The sequence below is a fragment of the Echinops telfairi genome, unplaced genomic scaffold, assembly GCF_000313985.2.
Source record: "Echinops telfairi isolate 266 unplaced genomic scaffold, ASM31398v2 ScPeMD7_443;HRSCAF=831, whole genome shotgun sequence".
NCBI lineage: Eukaryota > Metazoa > Chordata > Mammalia > Afrosoricida > Tenrecidae > Echinops > Echinops telfairi.
In genome coordinates, this window is record NW_022104341.1 from 74,426,039 (window position 1) to 74,444,753 (window position 18,715).

General features: G+C 55.2%; 1 protein-coding gene across 1 annotated transcript in view; it reads left to right on the plus strand.

The window, feature by feature from the left end:
* LRP8 (LDL receptor related protein 8) overlaps nucleotides 1-16,629 on the plus strand; it is an 87,097-nt gene extending 70,468 nt beyond the window's left edge. The window contains exons 12-20 of the mRNA XM_045291755.1: nucleotides 3,759-3,877; nucleotides 4,057-4,196; nucleotides 5,463-5,604; nucleotides 6,895-7,047; nucleotides 8,010-8,234; nucleotides 9,711-9,779; nucleotides 10,437-10,609; nucleotides 11,602-11,778; nucleotides 14,921-16,629. Coding sequence (XP_045147690.1) covers nucleotides 3,759-3,877; nucleotides 4,057-4,196; nucleotides 5,463-5,604; nucleotides 6,895-7,047; nucleotides 8,010-8,234; nucleotides 9,711-9,779; nucleotides 10,437-10,609; nucleotides 11,602-11,778; nucleotides 14,921-14,959 — 1,237 coding nt within the window. The 3' untranslated portion in view covers nucleotides 14,960-16,629. The remainder of the gene's footprint in view (nucleotides 1-3,758; nucleotides 3,878-4,056; nucleotides 4,197-5,462; nucleotides 5,605-6,894; nucleotides 7,048-8,009; nucleotides 8,235-9,710; nucleotides 9,780-10,436; nucleotides 10,610-11,601; nucleotides 11,779-14,920) is intronic.
* Nucleotides 16,630-18,715: the final 2,086 nt, after the last annotated feature.

An 18,715-nucleotide genomic window follows, 5' to 3' on the forward strand; every position in this document is an offset into this window, starting at 1 on the left:
GAGTGAGAGCAACGATGCCTATATAACCCCACGTGAGGGGACAAATGACAGAATGGCAGGTGAATGGTCCATTGGGTGGTGTAAGATACAAGGAGGGGGAAAAGGGAATAACAACCATAATAATACTTAATCTAATAACTAGGGTTCTTGGGGGTAGGGTGGGGGAGTGCAGGACAAAGCAAAGGGGAGCTGACACCAAAGAGTGCCAGAAGAAAGGAGATGTTTGGGAAGAAAATGATGGTGGCAGCAAGTGTACAATCATGCTTGATCTGATTGAACTATGGTTTGTTATATTATCTATAGAGTTCCCAATAAAATGGGGGGGAATAAACCAAAGAGTTATAGCTGGAAACCCACAGGGGCAGTGCTGCCCTGTCCTCCAGCATTGCTGAGAGTCGGAATGACTTGGGCAGTGAGCTGAGTTAGAACTTTTATCCCAGGCCAGTCGGATCTATTGTGGGTCTCTCGGTCAGGGCCGAAGCAGGAAATGTACCACTAACTGTCCTTAAAAGTATTAAATCGGAGAAAGGTTCAGCAAAGAAAAAGGTGTCTTTATACAGGGGTGGGTCGCTCACTCTTTGGGCTAGTGACAGTGGACTATTCCGCCCCTAGACCTTAGGGGCCAGAGCGGGGAGGATGCGCTAGTTGAGAAGGAGAGTAAGGTGAGAGGGTCACCTTGGGGCAAGGGACAGGCGGAGGCAGCTTCTGGTGCAGGAGTCCTGGGGATCACTTCTCACTGCCCAACAAACACCAAACTCACTCTCATCAAGCCAATGCCGACTCCTGGCAACGCCATAGGACGGGGAGAGCTGGCCCTGTGAGTTCCCGCGACGACCTCCTGATGGGAGTAGCAAGCCCCTCTTCCTCCTACAGACCAGCTGGTGGATCCCACCGCTGCCTCTGCAGTTTGCAGCCTGAGCACAACCGCCGCTCTGCCAGGGCTCCTCCAAGGGTGGGCTGAACCCACAAGAGACCAGGGAGCTCGGCCCACTAGTGTGGCCAGCTGATGAATGTACACACAGAACAGAGACGGGTACAGGGTGGATCTGAAGCAGCAGCAGAAGGTACCCAGAGACCCCCTCAGGCCCCTCTCCCAGAATCGGCGTGGGCTGGACACCAGGCTTCTCGAGAGACCGATTCAGGCTCTGGTGTCTGGGCGGCTGCATTGGAAGCCTGGCGCCACGGTTCACAGCCACGTGATCTCAGTGAGCTCAACCCCTCTCAGCCGATCGACCCATCTGTGAGATAGGGCTGTTGTGAGGCTAGAATGAAATTGTTGCTTTATTCTGTACACACTAACCCAGAACCTACTTAATGTGCCATGCTAAGGAGCCCTGGTGACAGTGGATGACAGGTTGGGTGGCTAACTGCAAGGTCAGCAGTTCGAATCCACTAGCTGCTGCTGGGAAGAAAGATGAGGCTGTCTGTTCCCAGATCCACAGCCTTGGAAACCCTGTGTGCAAGGTCATCGATGGCAGTGGGTTCCTGCTCTCCTAGAGGAGCCCTGGGGCACAGTGGGCTGCTCCCCACAGGTCTGCAGTTCAAGCCCACCCCCACTATGAGGGAAAAAGATGAGGCTGCCTGCTGCAGTCAGGAGCCACAGTATTGGAAACCAAAGAGGCAGGTCCACTCTGCCCTGTAGGGCTGCAGGGTGTCAGAATCGACCCGATGGCTGTGGGTGGGTTCTGTGTCATGCAAAGGAGCCCTGGTGAGACTGTGGGCTCGGCATTGGGCTGCTCACTGCCTGGTCTGGTCGGCAGTTCAAACCCAGGCCCACTCTTTGGGTAGGCAGGTCAGGCTGCCGCCTGCTGCTGTAGGGACTTAAAGTCTCAGGAACCCCGTGTACGGTCGAGAGGAGTCAGAATCGAGTCAATAGCAGTGGGTTGGTTCTGGTTTACATGCCAGCTATACCCTGGAGAATACCCAGAGGAAGGGTCTCACTGACGAGTGGGGGAAGTGCCCATTAAACAAACACTCCAGTGCACACATGACGGGCTGGCTTCTGTGCGGAGGGAGAGCAGCTGCCTAAATTCGTCATCACAGAGAAAGGATCCAAGACAGAGTCTAACAAAAAGGCATTTAAAGTGAGCTCTGGCCACGGGAAGAGTGGAGACCACAGCTCTGTGGTGGGAAAGCCCTAACATGCCGGAGAGCCCTTCTGAGACAGGTACGGGGGAGCAGCTGGAGAGGCAGCCAGCGGTCTGGTCACACAAGCTGGGATAAGGAGTTGGGATAGTATTTCAAGAGCAATAGGAGCAGCTGCTCAAGCTTTAAAACCAGGAGAGTGACACAATGGCCTCATGGGATTGGTGCCACCCAGTGAGGCAGCTCCCAGGTGGGTGCGCCTGCCCGCCCCAGCTGCCTCAGGGCTAGCCGCTGCGCTGGACAACTCCACCCTCCCAGATCTGCCAGCCAAACACTCCCCTCTCCCATTGGCCAAAGCGAAGACCCTCTTCTCTCCGCCCAGTGCCAGGCGCTGGGGTCCACACTGAGAGTGGGTGACGGTTGGGTGTTCCAGCGGCCACACTGGGTGGTGGGCAGGCCACTGGAGTGGCTGCTACTTTCTCCTTTCCAAAGCTCTGCAGACTCTCCCCTCGGGATGGATGGTGACAGTCCCCCAGGGGAGCCCCCTACCCTGCCTGGCATGCAGTGTGCATTGTTCTAGGGTAAAAAACGAGACCCCACGTCCCAACTGTAAGGAGAGCATTTATGACATCATAAGCAGGAGGAGGGAGACCGTTATCATGAGTTCCGGGGACTCAAAGCCACGCAGCCACTTCTGTAGGACATGGAGAATAAAGGAAACGCACAAGCCATGATTAGTGGTGGCTGAACACACCACAAGGACGGGAGGGACGACCACAGTGAGAAGAGAGCCGTGATTGGGACACGGGTCAGATTTGGCAGAAGAGCTTACAAGATCGGTCCAGGGCAGTCAGACCTGACTCCGGGCCGGACTCAGGACTTTTCCAGCCCCTCCGATTGCCAGTGCTCTCTGCCTGAGGGTACAGCGCGTCCCACTCCCTGTTTAAAGGTCAGAAACAATTCAGTGGAGCCTTAAAAAAAATCCCCAGTGGGGTCTCTGCAAATGGATTTTGGGTTTCCACTGCCATGCAGCAGACTCAAAAAACTCACCACCATTGTGTTGATTGTAGAACTGCCCCTGGGAGTTTCCCAGACTGCAACTCTTTCTGGGACAGAAAGCCTCCTCTGTGTTCTACAGAGTGGCTGGTGGTTTCAGACGTCTGACCTTCCAGTTAGCAGCCCAGCCCACAATCACTGCACCACTAGGGTTCGACAAATGGGGTGCTCAGAATTTAAGCTCAAATCCTGCACCCAGTGTTTCCAGAAAAAAAGCAAGGCGCCCTGCCCAGGTTTCTTCCTTGGCCTTGCTGTGGGACCCTGGGTGGGCTACCCGCTTTCTCCTCTGCAGCCTCTGGAGCTGCGGACAGCGCTCTGGGCCCTTCTTGCCCTGAATTCTAGGGCTCCAATTAGAGCCGTCACGGGGTGGGGGGCTATCTCAGAATGGTCAGCGGAAGCAGGGCAGACTCGGGGGATAGGCTGGCTTCCCCAGGGGCTCCCCTGAGGTAAGGCTGAAGCGCCTGCAAGTGCTAAGGTATGATTCCAAAGGACGTCCGGGCCTTGCCAGACCCCACAGAGGATCATCCTCGTGTTTTCGGCAGGGCTGTGTGCTCTTGAGACCCAGGCCACCGCCGGTGAGGCCCCCTGACCAGGAGCCGCCTTCTCCTCTGTGGCAGGTTCATGTACTGGTCTGACTGGGGGAGCCAGGCCAAGATCGAGAAGTCTGGCCTCAATGGTGCGGAGCGGCAGACACTGGTGTCGGACGACATCGAGTGGCCCAACGGAATCACGCTGGGTGAGCCCCACCTCCTGAGGACTGGGAGCCCCCACTGTCCAGAGTGCCATGGCCTGGCTTTCAGTGCCCGGGCCCTTGCTCCCCCTGATGGTCGGCCCCTGCCTGGCCTGGCCTGGCCTGCAAGGTGGGCAGGGCGAGGCGCAGAGTCCCAGGCACATGACCCTGCCCTCCTCCCCAAGATTTGCTGAGCCAGCGCTTGTACTGGGTGGACTCCAAGCTGCACCAGCTGTCTGGCATCGATTTCAGCGGGGGCCACAGGAAGATGCTGATCTCCTCCACCGACTTCCTGAGCCACCCTTTTGGGATAGCTGTGTTTGAGGTGAGCCCTGTGGGGGAGCCTCACGGCCCCACCGGGAAGCCAGAGAGGCATATTCAAATGGGGCCTTGTCCCTGAGACTTGTCCAAATGGGGAACGGCAGAGAGGCCCCCTGTACTCAGTGCATGCACTGCTGGCCCACCGAGGATTCGCACCCCAGGGTCCACCTGGCGCCTTTCCGGGGACCCCTCCTGCAGAGCACGCCTCAGAACCCGTGTGTTTGCTGTTGGTGCCCGCAGCCCCCAGCTCCCCAAAGAAGGAGGTGCCCAAGAGGGAAGGGGGATATGCATTTCCTTAGGGTTGCTTCTTGTTGGAAACAGCCTGAGCCTTGCTGGGCCCTGGGAACATAAACATGTATCAGACCTTGTCTCGGTCCTCACGAGGCTCCCAGGAAGGTTGCACGTCAAGACAAGACATCTTCCTGTGTTCTGACCTTCCACACACACCCAACCCTAGCGGTGAGGAAACCCCAGCCCACCACCCACCTCTTGGTGAAGGGACAGTGGTCCGTGGTGGCCTGTGACAGTGCTTGCTTGGAGCAACATTGTCTAGTTCTGCTCTGCAGTGGTGGGCAGAACCCCTTCTCCAAGTCTGGCCCCTGCTTCACAAGGCACGCATGTGCATGGCCACACGTGTATGTGACTATGTGTGTGTGCAAATGCATGTAAGTGCACCTGTGTACACATGTGCGTTCCTGCATGTGCAGGTCCATGTGAGTGTGCAAGCGTGGACATTGCACTCATACAAGTCCTGCGGGCACCGTGTGCCTTTGTGCGTGTGGATGAGCATCTGAGGGTGCGTGTGATGTGCGTGTGCCCAGGATGCGTGGCTGAACCTGTGAACGTGAGTCCACCCGTAGATGCACCCCTCGGCTTGTCCACCTGTGTGCTCACACGTGCAGACACCCAGAGGCAGGCGGAGGGAGGCCCTGCGAGGACTTCCCAGTAGCTCCCAGTCGTGTTCCAGCAACAGAGACTAGAGGCATTCCATCTTGGGCTCCTGCTGGGCCCCGGGGAGCAGGCTTCACTCGGCATGACCAAGCAGGCGTGTGGCTTCAAGCCAAAGCCGAGACTCCCAGAGTGCCCCTGTGACAGTCGGGAACCAGGAGAGCATGCATGTACACAGCAGCACGGAGGCCGAGGGACACACTGCTCCTAGACTGGACTCCTCAGGGAGGTGTGGGGGCTGGTCGAGGCCAGGAACCGCCAGACCACAGTCATGGGTGCCTGCTCGAGGCCCTCCCTGCTCTGCATCTGCGCCCCGCCACAGGACAGGGTGTTCTGGACAGACCTGGAGAACGAGGCCATTTTCAGTGCCAACCGGCTGAACGGCCTGGAGATCTCCGTCCTGGCTGAGAACTTGAACAACCCACATGACATCGTCATCTGCCACGAGCTGAAGCAGCCCAGAGGTGAGCCGGCCCCGGCCCTGTCCTCCCAGGGTGTGTGCAGCCCCGGGCCATGTCTCCGCAGCCCCCGCGGGAACGGCAGGGACCTTTGGCGTCGGTAGAATGCTGTGACATCACGCGTCTCACTTTGTCCCCCGAGCCGTGTGTCATCGGGCTGGATGAAAACAAATCCGCAAGCCTTGCTGTAGTGTGGCCGATCCTTTGGCGGTGGTGCTGCGGCTTGCGCTGAGCCCTGGTAGCCGAGGGGTGGTATCAGAGGCGGCAGAACTGAGAGGAGGCTGCTCAGGTGTCTTTTGTACCCATGGTAGGGTAAGCGGAAGCGGGGCTCCTTAAACTTTTTCCAATTGAGACCCCTTTTTGCCCAAGACATTCGCAACGCAGGCAAGCACTGCCAGAAACCTCTCAGATTCAGTATCCGTTTGATTTTGTATTCACGTTGGGTCAATTCAGAAACCCTTCACTGTTGCCGACGTTTTCACAACGGCCACATTCAGGTACGTGATCCCATAGGGGGTTGTGACCCTCAGTTAAAGAAGCTTTGAGCTGAAGTCTGTGTCTTACCTTGGGCCACTCAGAAAGTCAGCCCCGGTGGTTGGGAACGGTTGCCAGGAGTCAGTCCTGCTGCTGGGTTGTCCACGCCTCGGTCAGTCACTCACTGTCCACCATCAGGCCCATTCGGGCTTTGCGTTCCCATAGGAGCCCCTAGAATGGCCCTTTTGGGGTTCCGAGGCTATAAATCTTTTCAGGAGCAGAAAGCCTCCTCTTTCTCCCTCGGGGCAACTAGTGGGCTCAAACTGCTGACGGTGTGGTTTGCAGCCCAACACATAAACCACTGGGCCACCAAGGCCCCTTCCCTGTCAGCAGGATTCTCAAATTGTAACTGCACCAAGGGTTGGCGTCCAGAAGGCAGGCGGGAAGGGGGGTGGGGAGGATGGGGAGGAGGTGAAGCTGGTGCCTGATCCGAGTCTAGAAATGTAAGTGAGAGATGAAGGACCTGGTTGTGGAGCTGAGCAGCCCTAGATTTCCGGCCTGACCCCTGCATGCCTAGAGGGTGGGGCAGGTTATTCTCCCGGAGCCTCGGTGCCTTTATCTGTCCATCTGGGATGAAGCAGCCACCTCTCTGGGCTACCGTGTGACACAGGTATAGTGTCAGTACCATGCCAGCTAGAGTGCTGGCCGGTGCTCAGGAAGAGTAGGAGGAATAGCATTTTGACCAAACAGGGGGGTGGGCCTCATCTTCAGAAAGAGGCACAGACCCCAGCTCGCTCTCACTCACTCTCTCTCTGCCATTAGCTGCAGATGCCTGTGAGCTGAGCGCCCAGCCCAATGGGGGCTGTGAGTACCTGTGCCTTCCTGCGCCTCAGACCTCAGGCCACTCTCCCAAGTACACATGCGCCTGCCCAGACACCATGTGGCTGGGCCCGGACATGAAGAAATGCTACCGTGGTAAGCACCGCTGCTGGGAGGGCTGGCCAGGTGATGCCAGAGCCCTGCCTGTTCCTGACCCTTGGTCTCTGGGACGCCGATGACTCCTGGTTCTCCGGGGACTCAGGGCTTTTGTGGGCTCCTCTTCATTCCCGCTTAAATGCTGGTGTCCACCGGGCTCCTTCCAAGACGGTCTCTACTTCCTCCCAAGAAAAGGATGCATGTATTCACAGCATGTTCTTATCAGTTTCAGGGAGTTCCTGGAACCTCTCGAAGACCCCAGGTTAAGAACCTTTTGCGCGCGCGCACACACACACACACACACACACACACACACACACACACACACACGGCTCGGTCACTGTGATTCATCTTCAGGGACTCGGTGCTTTTCTACTTCAGTTAGAACCTAAGACACTACAGAGAAGCCCTGTAATGCTGTGATTACCAGAGCGGAGCCCTTTAAGGATGGGCGGGGGCGAGGGGTCCATGGGTGACTGCTTGGACCACGTCGATGCGGAGCGCCTGCCCTATCTTGATGCACGGCCCAGGCCTTTCTGTGAGCATTGGTCGGCCGTGTCAGCTGGGATTCCACGTCCACCTGTGAAGAGTCCAGTGAACATGACGGTGTAGCAATGGGTGCAAACTCCTTCCAGATTCCTGTGGTCCCCCCCACCACACACACACACACACACACACACACACACACACACACACACACAGTTCTACAGCATTGCTTCAGCCACTCATCTACCAAGCCGCAGCGAGGCTTCAGTGTAGGCAAAGCGCTTAAGAGTCAGTCAGCCAGCCACAGAAAAGCTCATAGCCAGCCAGGGGGCTTTCAGAAGACTTCCCCGAAGTGGCTTTTGGACTGAGGCTTGGAGGTCGAGGTCATGAGTCTATGTCCGGGAGGCTAATGACATAAGTACGAAAGCAGCAGAGCTCACATAGCCCAAGTGACCTGTCTGGCATTTCCCCTCCAGCACCTCCATCTACCTCAACTACCACGGTAGCCTCTGCCGTGCCGAGGACAGTAGCCGCCACCACGAGAGTCCCTGGGACCACCACCCACAGCCCCACCTACCAGAACCACAGCACAGAGACGTCCAGCCTGGCCACCGCAGTCCCAAGCTCAGCGAGTGTCCCCAGGGCTCCCAGCATCGGCCTGTCTACTGCAAGCCCTGCCACCAGCAACCACTCACAGCACTGTAAGGAAACGGGCCCATGCCCCCATGGCCCGGGAGGGGTTCCAGGCAAGGCAGGACGGGCGAATGTGTAGACAGAAGAACTCAGACCACAGACAGAGGAATACGGAATGCTTCCGGGGAGGAAGCCGAGGCGGCAGAGGACACCCCACCCCCAACCCCCACGGGGGACTCCTGCCCATCTCCCAGCCCCACTTTCCTCACCTGCACAGTTAAATTAATGATCACCCTTCTCCAGCCTGCCTCCCCAAGTGCCCTGACAGGCCTCTGCTGACCCAGCATGCGCCGCCGTGTGGCAGAGTATCGCCAGGTCTGGAAACTTCAGAAGCTCTGGGCAGGCTCCTCAGATAGTACTAGACGCCAGCCTGGCCTGCTTGTGGCTCTTGCCAACCCTGGGCTGGAAATAATTAAGTTCAGCACTTCCTAAATCATCAGGAGCAGTAATTGTCACTGCTAGAAATGTTCTGTCTCATTAACCAGCAAATGCCTTTTTAATTGAGTTACCTGCCAGGGGGCGTTGGTCTAAAAGGATGGGCTATCTTTTAACACTAGGGTGTTTTGTTTTTTTCCATACCTGGGTGGCCCAGAAACCAAGCCACCTGGTTGCATCTTTCTAGTTTGGCCCGTTTGGCCAGCAGTAAGTTGGGACTGTCAGAATTGAGCACCTCACCCGCTCCCCGCTTCCAGCGTTTGGAGAGGCAGGAGGAGCTGTGTTCTTCACTCCCCCTGATAGGGAGTCTCACCACTGGTTTCATCAGGCTACCGCCTTGCTGGCAAGCCCCGGAGCAGGAGGAGAGAGCGTCCCCACCATTTTCTCTCTGAGCCGTCAGCTCCTCTCTCCCCTTAATCGTCAGGTTCCCTGGAGCGATCTGAGAACCAGACAACAGGAGAGGATGGGATGGGGGCCCCTGCCTGTGGGGAGTCATCTCCTCTTGGAGTAAATGGAGAGGCTGGCTCCCCCACCCCCATCTCAGAGGGCTGTCCCAGCGATGGTTGTAAAGAAAGCTGGCATTGATGTGCTTTAGACATATGTTTACAGTACATTTTCAAAACACTTTTCGGCTTAGAATGTGATTTTACATGCTTGATTTTATGCAAGTTTCACAGCAATACTATACTCTGCTTCCCCTCGTCATTATTTCATAAACATGCAGACAGCCTACCCAGCATTACCAACGAGGCGAGAGACACTGGCTCAGTCAGCCAGCAACATCCAGACCAAAGTGCCCACTCTGTCCTTGCCCAGCCCGACTGCCTGCCCCTCAAGGCCGAGGGCAGGGTGGGGGCTGGGTGTCATGAGAGTCCCCAGACGCCTCAGTCAGACGGGGTGTCTCCGTCTGCGAAGCAGAGTTGGCCCCTGTCCTGCTGGCCTCCCAGGACTGGGCTGGGATCTGTGGAGCTTGAGCGCTGACGCATCCGGCGGGACCGTCCTTCTGCAGTGAGGGCGAGAAGCAGTGGGACATATGTCTGTGTTTGCAGATGGGAAGGAAGCTGGGGAGATGCGCTCAGCGGTCACTGCTGCCGTCATTGGCATCATCGTGCCCATGGGTGAGTATGGCCCCTGCCCTGGGCAGCGAGGAAAGGGCACAAGCAACAGAAGGAGAGAAGGCAGCCCATTGAACCGCCCCTGATTTTCCTGCCCTGGCAGCCTCCTGCCCCCTCGAGAGCTCACAGTCCCTTCAGGCCCCAGCCTCCAGCAACCCCAAGGTGCCTCCCCACCCATCCCCCATCATTCGCGCTCCACAGACCCATTCTAGCCAAGCCTGGGCGAGAAGCAGCACACCCCACCTGTCAGCTGTCTTAGAGGACACCAGGGAGGCAGCAGCATTAGGCCAACAGCGCGGTGAGGACATCCACCGCTCTGGCGCGTGGTGCAGGCGCCTGCCCGGAGCCCACAGCAATGAGTTCAAGACCCTGCCTTCAGGGGGCTCCGTCTAGCGGGGCACAGTTAAGCAACATGAAATGTTGGCCCTGGTCTGAGACACACGGGGAAGCAGCCCAGCCTCCCTACAGCAGATAGGAGGAGGGGCGCGGACTTCCGATGGAGCCGGAGCCAGCAGGATGAGCCTGGTAGCGGGAAAGGAGCCTGCAGGCATAGAACCTGCGGAGTGGGGAGGTGGCGAGGAACGCACCCCAGGCTGGGCTGCCTGTGGGGGTGGGGGGAGGGAGAGCCACCGGCTGCAACATCCCTTGCCCATCCTCCAGCGGTGATAGCCCTGCTGTGCATGAGTGGCTACCTCATCTGGAGAAACTGGAAGCGGAAGAACACCAAGAGCATGAACTTCGACAACCCCGTGTACCGGAAGACCACGGAGGAGGACGACGAGGACGAGCTCCACATCGGGAGGGCTGCGCAGATTGGCCACGTGTACCCTGCAGTAAGTGTCCCTGCCTGGGAGAGTCCTGCCTCCCCTCCAGCTCCCCTGTCTGCCTCTGTCGCCCCTTCCGCCCTCCTCCCTTCCCTCCTTCCTTTCTCCCTTCTGCAAACATTGACCAAGAACCGACATGTGCCAGGCATTGTTCTAGACCCTGGGGCCCGAGAAATGCTAGGGCAGGTGGTTGGGTGGTAGGACAGCAGGGCCACCTTACACCTAGAGGCTCTTCCTGGCTGTAAATACTAAAACCTTTAGCCAGGAGGTTGGAACTATGGCTATTCAACGCAACTCTACCCATTTCAACAGACAGTGTATGCCAGTTAGGTGCCCGGCGCCATAGTAGCTGCATCAAACATGCAGAAGGACTGAGGAATGGTGCTTGCTCCCAGAGAGCTGGAGGGGAGTCGGTTGCTGACACTGTTGTACACCTGTGTGCCAAGTGCCATGGTGGAATCTCAGGGGTTCCCCCACCCCACCCCTACCCCTGCTTTTCTGACTTGCTTTGTTCTCCCACAGCCCTGCGGGTCTCTCTCCAACACAGCACCTATCACACCAATGTCTACTTATCTCTTTACTGCCTGGTCTCCCTACTAGCCCGTGAGCTCCTTGAGGGCAAGTCTGTCTGATTAATCCCCTTCCCTGGTGCCCAGCACGGCCTAGCTAGCTGGCTCCTCCTAGTTCTGTGTTGAATGGATGCTGTGGAACCGTCAACCAGGTAACTCTTGATCTAGCCAGGAACCCTAAAGGGAAGGCCTCGCAGAGTAGGCAGCAGGCAGTGTGCGTCCGTAGAACATTCAGGCAGTTTTCCAGGTAGAGGAGGAGGGAAATGACATCCCAGACAGATGCATGTGCAGAGGTTTAGTGGCACAAGCAAAGCATGACTTGTTGGGGGACCACGGGCCCACCAAGTGGCTGGAGCAGTTGTCATTGTTGTGTTAGCAGAGTCAGGGGGCTGAGTGTGACCTCAGGGGTCATCCGGTCCATCCCCCTGTCAGGCAATCAGCAGCTTTGATCGCCCACTGTGGTCAGAGCCCTGTCTTGGGGAGACCAGAGAACTGGAAGAGCCAGCCCCTGCCCGCAAGGAGCTTTTTGTCTTGCCGGGAGAACCAAGGTCACAGCTGCACCAACTCCCGAAGAACCCTCTTTCCGAGCTGCCTGTCGTCAAGTGCAAGGTAGGGCAGTGCCACTCGGAGTCCCAGGGGCTGGTGAGTGAGGGCGTGCACCCAGGCAAGCGCAGCCAGCGCTCCTCCTAGCGCTGCCTCTGGAAGGCTGCCACTTGTCCGCCGGGGGGCGGGGCCAAAGAGGTGACAAGGACTCAGCAAACGGCAGGTGGAAGTTCAGTGGTCGAGCACCTAGAATGGCCACTGAAGCAAATTGTTCAGGAAAGGGAGACCTGGGGGACAAAGCTGAGCAAGCGAGGATTTCACCTGAGCCCATGCAGGCAAGCGGCTGCTTCGCCGGTCTTTAAGGAGCAAAGAGAGCGAGGAGGCAAGTGGAAGGAGCTTGGAGCCGCGAGCCAGGCGTTGCGCCCCGGCTCCGAGATTCCACCGCCCCGCGGCCTGACCCGCCCGTCCCTCCGCTCGCTCATTTGTAAAATGGGAATAATAAGGCCCATTCTCTGTGCCTGCCGAGTTTGTGCAGTTCAAGTGTGAGAGCACGTTGCAAATCCTAACGCAGTCTGCACGCACACTGCAGCGCCACGCCAGAGACAGAAACTCACCCCGGGGGAGCTGTTCCCCGTGGGTCTGAACCCCGCCGAGCACCTGCCGCGTGCCAAGGAGCCCTGGTGGCGCCTGGCTAAAGATGTGGCAGTCTGCTTCCCAGAGATTGACCTCCGCGGAGACTTCCCGGGCCGCTGTCCTGTTTGCTAGGGCGGCTGTGAGTCAGAACGGACTTGATGGCAGTGGGGCGGGAAGGGTCCCCATGTGTCAGACCCGGTGCCCAGTGCTTTGCGTTCATGTTTGCGTGTTATTGTCAACCTTACAGCGTTGACACATGCACCCCATTTTTCAGATGAGGAAACTGAAATTTAATAACTTGCCTAAAGTCGGGTGGTGCTGTAGGCTAGGCATTGGGTAGCTAACCACAAGGTTGGTAGTTCAAACCCACCAGCCACTCTGAGGGAGAAAGGTGAGGCTGTCTGCTACCTTACATTTTACAGTCTTGGGAATCCATATGGGGTCACTACGAGTCAGAATTGACTCGATGGCAGTGGTGTTTTTGTTGCTTTAAACACCTATGGGCACCTATGGGCACATAAGTGTTCTCAGGCAACATAGTGGCTGTGCACTCAACTACAGCCCAAAGGTTGGCATTAGAACCCATGCGGAAGGAAGCACCTCAAAAGACAAGCTTCTGAAGGTCACAGAATCAATAGGAGGCACAACTACAGCGGCAAGGTCCCAGAGCCAGAATGCAGCCGGACCATGATTACACTCCAGTCTGCATACTCTCCCCCCTGCCCCAAACCCACTGCCATCCAATGCACAGGGACCCGGTGTAGGGTTTCCGAGACTAAACCCTTCCAAGGGCAGGCAGCGCCCTTTCTCTCCACTGTATCCTGGGACTAATAGTCTGGAAGCTCCGCCTGTCATTGTCCCTCCTCTGTGGTGATCTTCCCTGCCCCTGTCTTGGGTAGCTCCATCGTCACTGCTGGGCCCTGTCTTTTGAACAGAGTGGGCAAGGGGCCAAACCAGGAGCTAGCCTGAAATATCTTTGCTAGTGGAGCCCAAAGATGATTTGGGAGTCAATGGAGTTCCTTGTCAACCGAACATAGCATGTCTAGAATGTTCTGTTTTGTACTGACTGATGCAGACTGCTCTGAGCCAGCCCTGTGTGCATTAGGTACAATATTAAGCACTTGCATGCATTATCCCATTTGATTTCCCCCGAAACCTTTTTAAGTACATTCTATTATTATTCCCATTTGACAGATGATTAAAGTAAGGGTCAGAAAGGTGGCCTGGCTAGCCCCAATGCACATAGCTCTGAGAAAGGGGTGATGAGGAGTCGCTGTTCATCGCTACAGGATTTTTGATAAGGGGGATGAAGATTCTGGTGACACTTGGCTAGAAGCATATTTGTAAAAACTCTGAACTTTGTACTTTGAATAAGGGAAGTGTATGACATATGACTTACAGCTCAATAAAGCTTTGCTGGAAAAAAAAGGTTTTTTTTAAAGATCATTTAAATTGTCCAAAGGAGAGTTGCCAGGAAACAGAAGATGAGAAACCAGGTTCCATCAGGACCAGTTGGGGAAAGCCAGAGATGGGAAAAGCCAGAAGGAAGCAGGGGAACTCTAACACCATCTGCAAGTGTCACGGGCCATCCTTCTAGGGCGCTTCTGAATCTAAGAGACAGAATCAGGAACATTAGAAAAGATTTTAAAAAAAACGGTAGAAAACAACTTAAGTCCACTGTCCACAGTGAAGTAGGCTGCCCCCAGGATGAGTCAGCTCATTGACTAGTGGCTGGTCACTTGGGTCAGGGGGGATTCTAGCAACTACTGAGTGGCAGCAAGTGTCGAGGGAAGGCGGGCCGAATTGCAGTGGCCAGCATTGTCTTCTCATGTATGATTAATCGGGAGGGATGCAGCAGAGTCAGCTTCCTAATTATGATTGATTTACTGAAGACAAGTAGCTAATGGTCAGGGATTCAAAACTGTGCCAAAGCTAGCCCGTTAAAGTTGGACAGCTCCTATAAGGGACGACTGAGAAGGCTTGGATCTCTGTAGCCCTCCTTTACAAAGGGTAAAACGATGGGGAAAACAACAGCCCTGGATTTACACAGAGCCTTGGTGGGTGCTATCTGGTGAGCATTGGGCTGCTAACTGCATAGGTCAGCAGTTCAAACCCACCAGTCAATCATGGGAGAAAAGGCTGTCTGCTCCCTTAAAGGTTTTTGTTTTTTTTAATTATGGAAAAAGTAAAAATTATTATTCTAAAACCATCTTTCTATTTAGTACTAATGTGAATACAATTGGAAAAATAAAGGAATTTTTTTTGCTTGAGTTAAAAAAAAAGATCTCCAGTCTTGGAAACCCTAAAGAGCAGTTCTACTCTGTCCTGTAGAGTCATATCAACTCGAGAGCAGTGGGTTTGGGTTGTTGTTTGTTTGCTTGTTTGTGGAGCTCAAGTTCACCCACTTGCTATATGATCCAGGGCAAATGCTTAAGCTCGCTGAGTCTGTTCTCTCATCTGTGAAATAAATGTGACCAACCCTTTCCCCTGGGCTTGTTTGAACACTGCAATGTAATCACGTGTCTGTAGCTGCCCCGGGTCTAACGATGATGTCTTTGATCTTTCTCCCCCTCAGCGAGTGGCTCTGAGCCTTGAAGATGACGGACTGCCCTGAGGATGGGACCACTCTCTTCGTGCCTCGTGGAATTCAGTCCCATGCACTGTATTCTCTGGATGGTGTGGACACCTGGTTTCTGTATATGGGCCAGTGTGTGTGTGGGTGTGAGTGGTGTGTGTGTGGGGGTGTGTTTTGGTTTTTTTTAATTTATGGTGCGGGAAGGAAACCACAAAGTTATGATGAACTGCAAACATCCAAAGGGTGTGAGAGTTTTTATATGTATAATGTTTTATACACTTTTTACCTGGTTGCACTGTCCATGAGAAGCTCATGCAATGGCGCCTGCTGAGTGACTAACCAATGCACATAACTACACGGGCCGGTGGCACACTCGCTTACTCGTCGTCTTAAAACTGTACGTGCAGAAGAAGCTTGGTTTCTTGGGAGTTCTTTGTCTTTCGTTTTGTTCTTTTTAGGTTTCTGGGTCGGTTTTTTTTGTACATAAAATAATTATGCTTTGTGGCTATCCATCAACATCAGTAAAAAAGGGGAAGAAGAACACGTTAAGCCCCCTTTGCCCATTTAGTTTATTTATTAACATATTTCAACAATGAGATGAGTTTTATAATTTAGAGAAGTGAGAGTATTTATTTTTGGTGTGCTTGGCTCTCTGTGGAGGATCCCTGGTGGTGCAGTGGTTGAAGCACCCCACTGCCACCCAAGAGGTTTGGACACGCCAGCCATTCCACAGAAGAAACGCGTGGCAGTGTGCTTCCTTATAGATGTGCTACTGCCCTGGAAACCCTCTGGGGCAGGCCTGCTGTCGCTGGGATTGATTTGAGGGTAGTAGGTTTGGTTGTCTCTCTGAAGGGGTGTATGTGTGTGTGTGTGTGTGTGTGAGAGAGAGAGAGACAGAAATCTGTAGAGAAGAGTGCACACTTACAGCTTTTGTTCAAGTGCACAGAGATAAATATGTTTTAAAACGATCCACCAGAGCAGTGTCTGTTGTTCCCAGAGAAGTCGTCAGCAATCTGATTCAGAAAGCAGATACCATGGGCTTCAAGAGCCCATCTCTTCCACATCTGGCTCTTGGTGAGGCTCCCGTCAGTCAGGAGAAGAGCCAAACTCCCCCGTGGTGGCTGTGGCTCAGGCCTGGGCTGTCTGTTCTGCCGCTGCAAAAGGCCCGTGTGCAGACGTTATTCAGGGCCAGAAGCACTTAGGAGCCCCCATCAGAATGTGCCCACACCTACTTTTAGAAGTTCGGCTCTTTCAGTAATTAATTTCCTTAAGGATCCCTGGGTTGGCGTTATTACGTTTCCTCTGCAGCACCCATCCTCTGCAGGGTGCCATCGTTGCATACAGAGCTAAGAGGAGGCTGTTTGCAAGACAGCCCACCTTCACCCTTAGGGACTGACTTGCTCAGCACTGAACACCTCAGACATGCTGTGGGTGACCAGTAGAATGGTGGGTTTTACTACATCTCTTCCTGCTTCTTCCTTCCTACCGTTTCCTTTAGGTAGGGAACACATTTTAAATAATAAATAGGTTTTTTACCATCATATGTCATATAGGTGAAACTAATGTTTTTAAGTCAGAAAAAGTAGCCAAACCAGAAGTTATATTTGAGGGGGAAATGGCCCAGCCAGTATATTATAGTATATCGGACATATATATGCTCATGCAAGAATTCGGTTTATTGCTTTGTAAATAAAAGAAGAGATTCTGTATATGTATAGATTTTTATTTTCCCCATTATGGGCACTGTCTTTGTTTTTCCTGGGCCATGGCAGGTAGGAAGAAGCGCTCTTTTTCTGTTTATGGGGTCCATGCTGGAAATGCTACAGCCCCAGGAGGAATTTAGCCCCCACTGGCTCTCTCATCCAAATGTAGTCTTCTGAATGTTCCGCCACTCCTCACCCCCATCGTGGGACTAGGGCCAAGGTGTGACGGGGAAGTACTTAGCTTAAGTAGGACCAGCAGACAGGTATCTGACCTTAACATGCCTGAAACTCGACATACTTAAGCAAGTACCACACCAGCCTCCATCTCAATGAAGGTTTGATGTCTCACCAGCTTGATAGCCCTTGAATTTCCAGGTAGACCCTTGAGGGGTTCTCTCACTTGTCCCCCGGGCCTTCCTCTGCGCCACTCAAGGGTCCTAACTAGCTCTGACAAAAACAGCTGTGTACAGGATCCCGGGCACCGTGCTCTGTATAAAGTTTCCTCCCGATCTGCATGCGTCTTGATAGTCTGGAGATATTTCTTGAGAGGTTACATGCAATTAACCCGGAACAATCAAGACCAAACAGAATTTAAGGAACAGGTTGGCCAACTCCTATGGAGCTTAATCACCTACGACCTTCTTTCAAGAATGGAAAGTAATGTCATTTTTGAGGGAAGAACAACCCTGAACTTGACCCAAAGCAAGTGACTTTGCCTGTGTCCTGCTTCCAAAGAAATGGCCTGAACGAAGTAAGTGACCGACGGGTCATTTCTAAACTTTCCGTCAGATCTGGCTTTCACGGGGAAGGAACAAAAAAGGCCAGGGCGATGCAGCCTGAGGTCTCAGAATGATGCTGACACCTCTGTCACAGATGTCTGGCTTCTGAGCATGCCACAGGTCCCGTAGGAAAGGCCAGGACGGGCGAGGCCTACACAACCCAAGCCGGGAAATCCTCACCGCCCCGGATGGCAATAAATAAGAACACCTGAGGCGTCCGGTCCCCTCCTGCTGCCCCAGTCCGACCACAGGTGTGGAGCCCACCCGCTGCCTGTGGGAAGACCGTCCCGCAGCACTCTGGGAGAATCCGGCTCTCCTAGTCCGAGAGGCCTGGGGGCCGCCCCTAGAATGCGGTCGCATTTGTTGCCTTTTGGCCCCTGTGCCTGGTCCATCTGCTGCCGGGCGTGGCGCTGGAAGGAGGGCTCTTCGCGCCCATGGCAGGGGGACGCAAAATGAATTTACCAGGCAGTCTTTTCCCAGCCCTCTCCTCCCTGCTCCAGGGGGCAATTCCGGCCGCCTGAGCACCCTATCCCGTGTGCTGCCTCTCCTCGGAACGTGATGCTGGGTGCCCGCAAGTGATTTCTGACCCTGAGCCACCCCAGGGGGCACAGTGAAACTGCCCAGAGCGTCCTCCAGGCCCGTGTGGACCGGAGCGGCGGCGGCGGGCTCAGATCGCCCCCTGGTCGTTTGGTCGCCAAGCGCGTAACCGTTGCGCCACCGATGCTCCTGTGACTTCGGGGTCGCGTGGGCGCCCACGCGGGACGCGCACGGCCGTGCATGGCGCCCCCCACGTCTCGGCTGGAGCCCCGGCGCTGCGGGGGTGCAGCGCTCCCTGGGCTAGAGCCCCAGGCCGGAGGGGCCCGGAGAAGAAGGGGCTCCAGGCTAGGTCTTCCGGCGGAGGGAGAACGGAGGAGGCAGCGGCCGCCCCGGTTGTGGGCCTGCGCGCGGTCCAGCGAATGGACAGGAGGCTGCCCGAATAGGGTCCGGGAAGCACTTTATACGACGCTCCAGGGTAACGACCCGGTCAGCCTGCATCACGGAAGACACCCGAGTGTGTGGCCGGCACGTGGCCGGCGTGCCTCTGTTCAGCGTCAAGCGTTGTAGTGACCAAAGGGGAATCCGAGCTGGGTTGCATGTATCTGAGTCAACGTGTTTTGCTGTCGTTGATGGAAACTATGGCGCGGGTCGAGAGCTGGTCACAGAAGCGTTGCAGGTGGTGAAAGCCTCCGGGTTTCCTCAGTCATGACAAAGGAAGGCAGGGTCACTGCCCCAGCCAGGTGCTAGTGGGGAGTGGGGGCCTCCCCTCCACGCCC